The sequence below is a fragment of the Astyanax mexicanus genome, chromosome 1 (assembly GCF_023375975.1).
Source record: "Astyanax mexicanus isolate ESR-SI-001 chromosome 1, AstMex3_surface, whole genome shotgun sequence".
NCBI classification, from domain to species: domain Eukaryota; kingdom Metazoa; phylum Chordata; class Actinopteri; order Characiformes; family Acestrorhamphidae; genus Astyanax; species Astyanax mexicanus.
Window position 1 is genome coordinate 103,866,617 of NC_064408.1, and position 13,990 is coordinate 103,880,606.

The window sequence follows — 13,990 nt, forward strand, 5'->3', positions numbered from 1 at the left end:
ACAGCTGAGTCGAGTCTTGGTCCACTACATCCCCGCCAGTCATGAATAAAACATGCAGCAGACACGTCGACACAGCATCGCCTGCATTATTCATATTCACGGTTATCTAGTGTGTGTGTATGTGTGTGTGAGACAGAGAGAGAACGAGGGAGAGAGAAAGACAGTGAGAGATGCAGGGAGGAAAGAGATGAGATGCAGAGGTAAGGTGTGTCTAAGATGCTGCAAATGAAGAGTCATCATTTTTTTCTCTTTCTCATTCACTTTCTCATGTTTCTCCAGATTGATTTCTTTTTCTACCTGTAGCTACATGTTTTTTTCTTTTTCATTTGTTCGTTCTTTACTTTTAGCTGAATGCTGTATAATACTTCATAGTCTTTATGCATTATTACATTTCTTTATTGCTACAGATCAATTATACATCCTTACTGTCCAAGGCAACAAAGCCATCTTTTTTGGCTGTACATCACAATCTGGCCTGGGGATGGAAAGTTCTCAGAAAGATACAGAAAAATAAATAATTTATAAAATAATGATATATACAGGGGTTGAAAAATGAAACTGAAACACCTGGTTTTAGACCACAATAATTTATTGTCCTGACGGACAGTTCTGGTGGAAACAGGAGAGTTGTGGACATTGAATTCTGCCGTGATTTGGGCAGCCATGGTTTTATGTTTTTTGGATACAATCCGGGTTAGCACCAGAACATCCCTTTCAGACAGCTTCCTCTCGCGTCCACAGTTAATCCTGTTAGATGTGGTTGGTTCTTCTTGGTGGTATGCTGACATATATATATATATATATATATATATATATATATATATATATATATATATATATATATATATGTATGTATATATATATATGTATAAAAATATATAAATTATATATACATATATAAATGTAAGAGTATTGTTCAAGTACACTCATTAATCAAAACAATAATGTACCAATAATTGCTTTTTGGAATCAAATGAAACCTTATATGTGTGAATGTAATGATGTTATATAAGTTTATTTAGGAAAACTGTACAACTAAAAGAAGGCTCTAGTACCCTGTTGGGCTGCCTTCAGACTGTATACAATTTGAAATACATTTGGCCATGGAGGCATACAGGTTCCATATGGCATCCTGCAGCACATTTACCCATAGATGTTGCAAGTCTGTAGGTTCTGCACACTCGAAGTAAAATGAACATTGTTGTTTAATTCTATAAACTACAGACAACATTTCTCCCAAATTGTCCAATAAAATTTTGTCATTTAGAGATTTATTTGGAGAAAATAGATACAGCACTTTCTCCTCTCTCAGCAATAACAGTTAAGGTGCCCTTGAGGAAGTCACCAAACCCCCAATCACTTACGGGGTGCTGAGGTAGCTGCTCACTATTCCAGGTGTGTTCACTGCCATGAATAGGTTAAATGCATCCTAGTATTAATTCTGTTCTTCATTCCACTATCCAGTACCTCTGTTCCCCTTAGATAACTCCAGGAAATTCCTCACCTACTTCACTACCTCACACAGTCAGATTAGTGTGAACTGCTCTCAGCTGTCCATCTCTATAACTGATTTGCATCGTCCTGATAAGATTTACTGCCGTAGTATTATATCAGCACACAGTAAACTGACGAGATTCTCACTTTGCTCATTTCACACTGTCATGCTTTCCATTTCATTTGGATGTGTTTATTTGAGCAGCAGTGGCTGAACAGATTATGGGATGTTGGTTGGCAGCTCGGCTCAAATGATATACATTCTGTAGTGCTGCTGTTCACTGTATGGCCACAGTCTTACAATGGTTTAGTCGGGGTGAGGATGGCGTGGAGTGTTTGGCGCTTGTGTGAGGCTGTGTGTGTGTGTGTGTGTGTGTGTTTGAGTGAGTGTGTGAGTGCTGAATCAGTGTTTTCTCCCTATGCTAGGGTCACAGTCAGCAGCCCCCATCCCCCCTACAGACCAACAAGAGAAGGAGAAATATGCTAAAGCTGGTGCGACTACTCCACCTGCAGGCCCCAGGACACACAAACTCATAAATACGTGTATGTGCATTCCTCTCAGGGCGTGTGTGTGTGTGTGTGTGTGTGTGTAATTTTATACCAGCACGGTCATAGCTCTATTACAAGGTGTGTAGCTGTAAACGGTAGCATATCCTTTCCTTCAGGAGGCAAATTTAAATAGCTTCCACTCAACAGCACATCCCAGGAAATACAGTGTCTAATGACACATAGAGTAACCCAGAATTCCAGTGTAGACAAATTCCTATGTCAGATCTTAAATGTGTATCTACACTCATGGTGTTTAAAACTAAAAATGTCCTGAAAATTAGGATCATCTCAAAAACAGGACCAGGGCAAATGTATTTTTTTCAGTCAGCTCTTAAAAATGCACTAGTTGGTATTATAATTTTACATTAGCTCTTGTAATTGTAATGGAAATTGAATTGTGTGTGTCTGATAGGTTATGCTTTACTGAAAGGCAGAGAGGCTATAAGGCTACACCTCAGTGGCGGGCCGTGCATTTCACACATGGGCCTTCAGTGGGGTTGGCAACTGTCATTAGAGACGCCTCATTCTGAATCAAATCCACCCCTTAATAAAGCCTATAAAACTTCTACTACAGCTACAGCTGCGTGATTTATAAAATCATCAATAACACCATATTACAATATTATTATGTAAAATTTTCACATCTACTTGTGAAGAATTAATGCGGAAGGGAACGCACGATGTGAAGACCAGTGTTGGGCACGTTACTTTGAAAAAGTAATTAGTTATAGTTACTGGTTACTTCTCCAAAAAAGTAACTGAGTTACTAACGGAGTTACTCCACTATAAAAGTAATTAGTTACCAGTAAAAGTAACTATCGCGTTACTTTTTATTATTCGCCCATCAAAAAAAGGAAATCAATTATGCATTTACTATTATTATTAGAAAAATAACAAAAAATAACAAACGAAAATAAACCCAAAATGTTGACAAAAATATAATCTAACGAATTTCAAAAAAATAAAACGAAATTCTTCACACAACCAAAGAAAATTACTAAAACTTGTAATACTGAAAAAAGCGGAAAAACGCGTCTGGGGATGAAATTTAACAAACCAAGCCACACTCAAAAGAAATATGTATATATAAAACAAAATAATGGACAAAAACAACAATTTAATGCCCGTTAAAATGGTATTAATATAACAGCTTCACCAAAAGAGAATAGAGCTTAGATCGTGCCCAAAAAATCCGACCCAGCCGGAGCCCGTGCACATTCTGCCCAAGCCCGAACCATAAACTGTCATTATGAGCCTGACCCGATCCGCCCCATAAACTGTCTGTTTTCGGGCTGATTGAATGAGCGAAACATAATCAGAATTATGTTAATTAACACTGTAACATAGAAGCATAGAACTATTATTTAATTTAAATGATTTTTAAGAACAGCTACACACAATGCTGCAAGTCAAACGCGGAGGCGTTCACGTGCGCCCAGAGCTACGTGATTACATTTTTCATTTTTATTATAGTTTAATTTTATTTTGTTTTTATTTTTCTGTTCATTTTAGGGTGGGCTTGCAAGCGCTAGCGCTTTACACAAGAACTAAAGGACCACGAGGTGCCGCGCGCTCGGCACAACAACTCCCGCTGTACAACTCCGCTGTACAACAGCGCTTATAAATAAATTAAACACAAAAATTAGGGTATTCTATCAGTAATTTCAGTTCGTTTTAGTTAGTTTTATAAACACAAAATACAGTTCGAGATAGTTATGTTTTTCCTTTTAATTACCGTTTTTATTAGATTCAGTTAACACAAATGTTTTTTCACTTTCAGTTTTCGCTATTTCGTTCGCTTTAGTGAACAATAATAATTGGTTACTTAGCAACATTGTGATTATCACACCAGAGCTTTATATAAAATAAAAATAGGAGCCCGATTTCGGGTCGGTCCTCGGGTCAGGTGGGATTCGGGCAGAGAATCTAAGCTCTAAAAGAGAAAGCAGCAGCACCACAAAAATCGGAGCAGCTAAAAAGAGCTTAACGTCCTTAATTCGGAACTTGGCCTGTCCACGGCAATGACTGAATTGATTAGAGCACGCAAATCGTCACAATTGTGCCTCACTTCACCACGCCAAACCACAGGCACAGCGGCCAGAAGCTCAAGTTCACCGGACAGAGGAGGGGTTAACCAGGGCAAAGCGAAGTAAAAAAAAAAAGTTCATAGAGCTGCTAAAGTAACGTGCAGTAACGGGGTGTCGGAAATGGTAACGGCGTTATAGTTACAGTCATATTTTAAAAATAATAATTGCCATTCAGACATGTGAAAAACAGATGATCCTTTTTTAATCTATTAGTCTTTCTACTTCTTAAATTATTTACATCATGTCTTAAACGTTTCTGTATTAAATCTCTTCTGTAAAACTGTTACATTTACAAGCAAACTTATAAATTTCAGCCTTTTTTTTCTTTTTCACACAGTGCTTTTTTTTTCTCTGTCCAGTCTAGTGGATTGGTTGATGCTGCCGTCTAGCCTCCTCCAGTGATGAAGACTGGAGTGCTGTGTGTGCTTATGTGCGTTATGAGATCTTATATATGTGTGCGTGTATATAAATATAATCAGTCTTTGTGGGCAAAGAGGATGAGATGACATCACTCACCAAAACGGGATCATCTGAACTGAAAGTCCATTCTCCTTTCTTTCCTCAAGAACACGTTGATAACCCTATCGTAGAAGTCAGTGTCTGTGCGTTTAAATTCCATTAAAAAGTCCCGTTCGATGGCCATGGAGGCTAGCGCTGAAAGTCGAGCCTGTCCTGTCGTGTTTCCCGCTGCCTTGGTTAGGCAAGCCAAATTGGAAAATCCGCTATGGCTCCAAATGCCTTGGCGATCAGTACCAAACAACAGACACTCCCAACAATACAGCTTGCCATTTTCCTCGGATCCCGTAAGCCAGGGGTATCGTTCGTAATTTGCAGATTGGAAGTGGCGGACAAATCCTTTCCCGGCTTGTGTCAGGTTCGCTAACTTCGGAGTTAGCCGCCCTTTCTGTACGATGTCCAGCTTCTCAGTAAAAGTCCTCCGGGCAAATGGCCGCAACAATAAATTTGCCACCAAATCAACTTCTCCTCCTCCTTCAGCCATTGAGGTTTTGTGTATAAAGCGGAAATTTTCCTAACAACTATTAATAACTCAACTATATCTTATAAAGCTCCTCAATATTCGTGAATTCAGTAACTCGACTAGCACTAGCACTCAATGTATTTTTTTTAGCATCAGACGACGAGGCGTCATGTCGAAATCTACCCAATCGTCGAACGTGATTAAAATGACGTTTCCATATGTCTGCTTAGAGCCAATCAGACCACATACGCCTGCAATGGGCTGTTGTGGGTAAATCAGGGACAGTCTAATATCATTGGTTCGGGGTTCGCTACTAATACAGTCGATCTAGATGTAGTTAGGGCCAGCAGACCCGATTGTTCTGGCCTCCCGGCAGCTTTTCTGCCTGGCAACCAATGATAGCTGAAATATGATTGGTTAAATGCGTTAATATGAAAATACACGGCTGGCAGCAGCGCAGCCAGGGGAAAGGAAATGGATAGACAATAAAATAGATGAAAATGAAATAAAATAAACAATAATTAAGAAAATCACAAATAGATGTTCATTTTATTTTGTTTAAGATATTGTTTAGGCCAGCAGAGAAGGCCTTGCAGGCCCTGACGGCCCACCACTGCTACACCTACATAAGCCCTTCATAACAACAGCTGACATAAATGTTAAACCTACTTAAATAGATATTTATTATAACTGCATATTTCTTATTAAGTTCCAAGTAATGAGTTCTAAAGAAAAAAAAGAAAAGAAAAAAACATATTAAAACGGACAAATGCAGCTTTTACGACAAAAGGCGTATGTAGATTTTTGTCAGTTGTCATAAAAGGTTTATAATGTGTATGATCTACTAATACCTCAGCTGCTTATAATACTGCTGCTCCCACTTCCACTGCTGCTTCAACTTCTACTGCTACAACTACTGCCCCTTTTACTACAGCTTCTGCTACAACTCCACTTACTACTACTGTACTTACTGCTGCTACTAGAGCTACTGCTTCTTCTTTTGTTTCTTATACTACTGCTGCTCTTGAAATATTACAATTGCTACTTCTACTGCCACTATGACTACAATTGCCACTACTACTATACTTCTACGATTGTTGATGCTACTACTACTACTGTTGCTATTCATGCTGTTCCTATTACTACTATTGCTATTACTACTTCCAATACCACCACTACTACTACTGCTACTAATATTGCTACTGTGACTTCTACTATCAATGCTGCAGCTCCTAATACTACTTCGACTACTACTACTACTATGCTCCTTCTTTTTCTTCTGCTACTACTCATTCTACTACTACTACTACTGCTACTTTAGAATGCAGCAGCATGTCTCGTCTTCAACCAGCCAAAACAGGCACGTCACCCCGCTGCTTACTGAGCTCCATTGGCTACCAGTTGTTGCTGTATTAAATTCAAAGCTCTTACAAGACAGAACAGCTCCTCCCTACCTGCACCCAATCCTAAAGGCTAACGCTACCTCCCGGCTGCTGCGCTTCTCCAATGAACGTCGCCTCGCTGTACCAAACAAAGCAATCCAGACTGTTCTCATACAGAGTTCCCCAATGGTGGAACAAACTACCTTCCACTACCAGATCAGGAGAATCTCTCGCTATCTTTAATAAACTCCTGAAGACAGAGCTCTTCAAAGAGCACTTACTCTCCTTACACCTCTAACACACTAACTACTTTTAACCTCATTTCCTTCTTCCCCTCCTTCAATCCTCTATCCTATTATTTCCCTTTGACCTCCTTTAGGCCCTGCTGAAAAATGTTTTTTACCTTGAACTTCCCTTACTAAATGTACTTTATTATTTTAAGCCACTTTGGATAAAAGCATTTGCCAAATTTAATGTAATGTAATGTAATGTACTACTACTATTACTATTATTACTATGTTACTACTACTACTACTACTACTACTATTATTACTGCTGTTACTATTACTACTACTACTATTACTATTATCAGTGTTGGGAGTAACGGCGTTAAAACTAACGCTGTTACTAACGCCGTTACTTTTTTTCAGTAACGAGTAATCTAACTAATTACTATGACTGTAACTATAACACGTTACCATTTCCGACACCCCGTTACTGCACGTTACTTTAGCCGCTCTATTAACTTTTTTTTTTTACTTCGCTTTGCCCTGGTTAACCCCTCCTCTGTCCGCTGAACTTGAGCTTCTGGTCGCTGTGCCTGTGGTTTATGTGGTTTGGCGTGGTGAAGTGAGGCACAATTGTGACGATTTGCGTGCTCTAATTAATTCAGTGATTGCCGTGGACAGCCCAAGTAGAGCTTAGATCGGGCCCATAAAATCCGACCCGACCGAGCCTGAGCCCGTGCACGTTCTGCCCAAGCCCTACCCAACCCGAACCATAAACTGTCATTATGAGCCCGAGCCCGAGCCGATTCGCCCCATAAACTGGCTGTTTTCGGTCTGATTGAATGAGCGAAATATAATCAGAATTATGTTAATTAACACTGTAACATAGAAGCATAGAACTATTATTTAATTTAAATGATTTTTAAGAACAGCTACACACAATGCTGCAAGTCAAACGCGGAGGCGTTCACGTGCGCCCAGAGCTACGTGATTACATTTTTCATTTTTATTATAGTTTAATTTTATTTTGTTTTTATTTTTTCTGTTCAGTAAGTTTTTAGGGTGGGCTTGCTAGCGCGAGCGCTTTACACAAGAACTAAAGGACCACGAGGTGCAGCGTGCTCGGCACAACAACTCCCGCTGTACAACTCCGCTGTACAACAGCGCTTATAACTAAATTAAACATGAAAATGAGGGAAAATTCTATCAGTAATTTCAGTTTGTTTTAGTTAGTTTTATAAACACAAAATACAGTTCGAGATAGTTATGTTTTTCCTTTTAATTACCGTTTTTATTAGATTCAGTTAACACAAATGTTTTTTCACTTTCAGTTTTTTTCAGTTTTTTCAGTTTTCGCTATTTCGTTCACTTTAGTGAACAATAATAATTGGTTACTTAGCAACATTGTGATTATCACACCAGAGCTTTATATAAAATAAAAATAGGAGCCTGATTTCGGGTCAGTCCTCGGGTCAGGTCGGGTTCGGGCAGAGAATCTAAACTCTAAGCCCAAGTTCCGAATTAAGGATGTTAAGCTTTTTTTAGCTGCTCCAGTTTTTGTGGTGCTGCTGCTTTCTCCCTTTTGGTGAAGCTGTTATATTAATAACATTTTAAAGGGCATTAAATTGTTGTTTTTGTCCATTATTTTGTTTTGTTTATACATACATATTTCTTTTGAGTGTGGCTTGGTTTGTTTAATTTCATCCCCAGACGCGTTTTTCCGTTTTTTTCAGTATTACAAGTTTTAGTAATTTTCTTTGGTTCTGTGGAGAATTTCGTTTTATTTTTTTGAAATTCGTTAGATTATATTTTTGTCAACATTTTGGGTTTATTTTCGTTTGTTATTTTTCTAATAATAATAGTAAATGCATAATTGATTTCCTTTTTTTTTTGACGGGCGAATAATAAAAAGTAATGCGATAGTCACTTTTACTGGTAACTAATTACTTTTATAGTGGAGTAACTCCATTAGTAACTCAGTTACATTTTTGGAGAAGTAACCAGTAACTATAACTAATTACTTTTTCAAAGTAACATGCCCAACACTGACTATTATTAGTGTTGCTACTATTACTACTACTATTACTACTATTACTACTACTACTACTATTATTACTGGTGTTACTACTACTATTACTACTATTAGTGCTGCTACTATTATTATTACTACTACTACTACTATTATTACTGCTGTTACTATTACTACTACTACTACTATTACTATTATTAGTGTTGCTACTACTGCTACTACTAATACTACTACTATTAGTACTACTATTATTACTGGTGTTACTACTACTATTACTACTATTAGTGCTGCTACTACTACTATTACTACTACTACTACTATTATTACTGCTGTTACTATTACTACTACTACTACTATTACTATTATTAGTGCTGCTGCTACTACTACTACTATTACTATTACTCCTGCTGTTTCCTTAATACCTCCTACTATTCTTGTTCTTACTACTGCTGCTAATGCTCCTGCCATTCTAATAGTGCTTTCAACTACTACTACTACTACTGCTGCTGTTACTATTACTACTACTGCTACTACTAATACTTCTACTACTACTACTAATACTCCTGCTGTTTTATTAATACCTCCTACTATTTCTGCTACTACTACTGCTGCTAATGCCCCTGCCATTCTAATAGTGCTTTCTACTACTACTGCTACTACTACTACTACTGCTGCTGCTGCTGTTACTATTACTACTACTACTGTTACTACTATTACTACTGCTACTATTACCACAACTACTACTACTAATACTACTAGAACTATTACAGCTACTACTTCTATTACTACTAGTCCTACTACTGCTACTATTACTAGTCCTTCTACTACTAACAGTCCTAATACAGCTGCTAGCCGTTGTTGGAGTGCATGTAATGCACAGCTGTTTTAAAGGGCTGAATAGCATGAACGTGTTCTGCTCATGACCTTGTAGCTGCTTCTGGTTTAAAAAGCACTTGACATTCCACAGTTATGCTCTCATGGCTTACACTAGAATGCTGTAGAAAAGAGTTTGGAGTCCTCTTTACCTAAAGACTGAGGCAAACGAAGACTAGACATCACTGTAAACCAATATGGTGAGGTTTGTGACAATAAAAACACCTGATGACACAACAGAGAGTCAAAAGGGACTCTCCCAGTGAAGTTTACAGTGCTGATAAATGAGGAAACATTTCAGACTGTGTTGAAAACTCATGGTCTTCACAGAGAGGTTAAAGTTTCTTTTGAAAGTAGAAGTGTCGTACCTTGTGGTTCTCAAAGCTAACTGATTCCATTTTGAGTTTTTCATGTTTAGTTTATATATATTCTTTCTCATTTTCATTTAACAGTAAATAATCATTATTTTTATTAACAGTGCATTGGGAAGTCAGCTAGTGGAGTAAAGTTTACACACCATTTGTGCGACTGACCTTCATCCATAAAACATTGAGACTTATTCACCAGTGTCTGCCTAAAAGTGTCTTAAAATTGTTCTTGAAAAAAATCCTAACTAAATGTCTTTATCAGAATCATTATGTGTTTTTTTTAAACCACAGGATTGTGTACAGCTCTGGTCTTATAATGCTTGTATTGTCCTGAAAAATCGAACAAAAATCATAGAAGATAACTTGTTCATGAAAACTGTGTAAGTGGGTTTCAAGAAAATCATGGATCTTGCTCCTTCGCTATCAGCAGCCAGAGGCCGAGAGAGAACAACTGGCCGTTCTCTTCCAACATCATCCCTGTTGTGTTTCTGGCACAGGCGTCTGTTAGGTGATGTATCAGAGCTGGGTAAACAATGCTTTCCTAAAAGCAGATTGGCTGCTTAGGGATGCTGTAATGGTGGCATTCGCTTGTCCTTATCCTCGTGTACTTACCCTAATGTTGCATTGAAAAGCATTGGAAGTGACAGGTGCGATGCTTTTGAGTGGATGGCTTAATTGGTTATGCTAAGTTGCTAAATAGGAGAGACAATTGGGTAAAAGAAAATAAGGAAAGTTCTTCCTAAGAATGGTTGGCAGATACAGAAGATACAGGAGCATCCGAGACTTCACTACTAGACTGTGCAACAGCTTCATCCACCAGGCATTAAGACTCCTAAACACACACAGAGACAGAGCTGAACTCACCCAGCACACACCCAAAACACTACAAAAAAAACTGAACTGAACCCCCCACCCTTTACACACACAAAGACTGAATTTCACCCACACACACAGACACCCACTCAGAACTCAGAGACTTAAATGTCTTTATTCCTATCAGCAATATTTGCTGCTACTCTCAAAAACTATAAACTCTCTACCTCAGTAACTGCTGTGATTATATATGTTCTATATGTTACAGTATGTTACATATCTCTGCACCTTATCCTCACTGTACACATTATTATATCATATCGGTACTGTACTGTCCTGTCTTTAAATTGTCTCGTCTTTTGTATTTATTGTTATTTAGTGTTATAGTTTTATGTTGCACTTTTGCACTTTATGTGGTCTATTGCTTGTTGTTCCATGTGGCACCATGGTTCCAGAGGAACGTAATTTCACTACACTGTGTACCGGTACTCAGATGTAATGACAATAAAATCCTCTAGACTCTTTATAAGGCCCAATGTCTTTATTTTATTTGAGAAAAAAATAAGTGTGTCTGATTGTGAAGATTGGCGATCCTCTTAAATTGTACTATACTGTTTGAGTACACAATGTATTAAAGTGCATTTATCCATTTCCTCACTCATAATTTGGTTTACAAGGTGGAAGCGTCTTATGACACAGTCAGGAATTTCACATTTCACAACTTGCTGTCTTTTAATACTCGATTAAATGTGCGCTTGTGCTTCTCTCCTTTTTTTTGAATGACAGTTCCTTTTCACACTTCCCCCTTTCTGTGGCTCAATATCCTCTTTTCTGACAGAAACTGTTAACTTACAGGACACAGGGAGCCGACCATGATCAGGAAGAGCTGCGTACAGCTAAACCCTTTTGTGGCTACGAGAGGCCATCTCCGGTCCGATTTCCCACAGCCCGCAGTGCTTACACGGCTCCATTCATGAAATCGGACATGACTCGAGATTCAGGATGGCCACTTCACGGCTTCCCCGCTCAGTTGCAAAGTCATCAGGGGCTGTCTCTAAAGATTTATATGCCTGTAACAGACGTGTAACCGTCGCATGGCCATGGGAACCGCAGGGTGATGAAACTCCAGTTTCGCTGACTGATTAAACTCTTTTTTTAAAGGTGGAAATTGTGTGGATTGAGAGCGATTGTGAGCATGTACGCAATCTCAACGGTTGTACTCGGAATCAGAGAGTGAAGCTCACAGCCCTTTCACAGCACAAATTGTGCTATCGGCTTAATGGGAGTAGAAATGCTGCTCAGTTGCTAATCGTGAAGATTGTGAAGTCAGGCCTTGCTTGACTGTGTAGTAATGAACCAGCTACTTCCAGTGGTGTGTGGGTGAGTGTGTTTCATGCTGAGGTACTATGCAGTCATTTGTCAGTTGGGCTTGGTGCAAATGTTCATTGATAGAATTTGGTGGATGTTTTTATTCAGAGAAACTTACAGGTTATATCAAAATACCAGCACTAAAGAGATACAATCTATCAAAGCACTAACAGCACTAAGACAGGGCCATGTCTTAGTCATGTTTTTATATCTAAATGCATTTGTTTCATTTTAATACACAATAACACGTATTAATGCATTGTCTATAGAAAATATATTTCTAAAAACAATATCCTACATATACATATAATTTACTTCCCATCCAAGTAGAGCTTAGATCAGGCCCAACAAATCCAGCCTGACTCTACCTCAGCCCATACATGTTCTGTCTAAACCCGCTCCGGCCCGCCCCATAAACGGATAACATTAGGAACAGAATAAAATAATTAACGGTGCAGCATGGAAGAATCATCGGTCTATTATTGAAGAAAACTGCACCACTAATGCTACTATGAATGGGAGGTCGCAGGTTCGAATCCAGTTTAGGTAGCTTGCCATCAGCTGGCGATGCCCTGAGGAAGCAAAATTGGCCTTGCTTCCTCCGGGTGGGTAGATGGCGCTCTCTCTCCCCATCATGCTCAAAGGTGACACCGGGCAGCACAAGGCATCTGTGAGCTGATGTATCTAAACCGAGTCGCTGTGCTTTCCTCCGAGCACGCTATCCATTTAGGCAATGATTCATCAGCAGCAGCTCGAAAAAAGGGGTGACTGACTTTTTTAACTACAAAATTCTGAGTTGTCTGAATGATTGAAATCTGTTCAGAATGATATGCAACAGTGCAGCACGGAAGAATCATCAGCCTATTACATCACGTGTCGGACGAGGCATGTGCTCATCCGCACCCTCCCAGGGTCGCAGGCACCAAGGGGTGGGACGATTGGATAGCCAAAGTGGGGAAAAAAATGGGAAAAATCAGAAATACATTTAAAATAAGAATGTTGCTGGCGTGAGTACACATTGTGATTTTAACTCCACAGCTTTACATAAAATAAAATCTAGCATTTAAAAAATTTAAGCCTACATCACAGACAGTTTTCTTGAGCCTGATCTGAGAGGGCCAGAGGAAAGTGGTGGGAAATCTTGGTCAACCCGACCCAAGTTTCTGTGGTGTTTTTTTACCATACTTGACTTAGAGTTAGTAATTACAAGCTTTTTGGTACCCCAATGTTACTGTATGTTAAGTCAAGTCAAATCAAGTCAAGTAAAGTATTTTTTTTATTGTCAATACTGCATATGTACAGGACATACAGATACTTGAACGTTACGTTACTCTTAAGGTACTGCAACCAGCAGCTAATGCTTTATTACAGCAGGACATTGCTAATCCATATACTGCTGCCATCTCAAAAGATTGCCTTGAAGAAAGAGACACTATGCTACGTCCAGATGCATCACCAGCCCTATCCTCTACCCCCAAATAAAAATGGGATGGAGGGATGAGGTGTACATTTTTAATAATTAATAATTAATGCATTTGTTCTTGGTAACATTTATCTTGCTTCAGAATAACATTGCAATAGGATAGTTCATTCATGTTGCTTGAAACCTGTGGCCTGCTTAATAATGTAAAGCATCCTTCTTAAGTAGTTTTCCTTTAATTGGGCTCACCTGGCAAACTAATTATCACAGGTGTCTGAGATTGATTTCATTGATCCAAAGATCCCTGAGACACAATACCATCCATGAGTTTAATTGAGAAAGAAAAAAAATGTATCTTTATGACACTTAACTATAATTTGCATAATCATTTGGAATGCAGT

At 38.6% G+C, this 13,990-nt stretch overlaps 1 protein-coding gene across 1 annotated transcript; it reads right to left on the minus strand.

The window, feature by feature from the left end:
- Window positions 1-7,021: 7,021 nt before the first annotated feature.
- Window positions 7,022-10,018, minus strand: LOC125799723 (uncharacterized protein DDB_G0271670-like; the record flags this gene model as incomplete). Its single annotated transcript, XM_049476461.1, has 5 exons — window positions 9,989-10,018; window positions 9,386-9,684; window positions 9,243-9,277; window positions 8,765-9,161; window positions 7,022-7,073 (listed from the first exon to the last, which is right to left on the minus strand). Coding segments are annotated over exons 1-5 (813 nt in total), but the record flags the coding sequence as incomplete, so codon positions are not given.
- Between the last annotated feature and the right edge of the window lie 3,972 nt (window positions 10,019-13,990).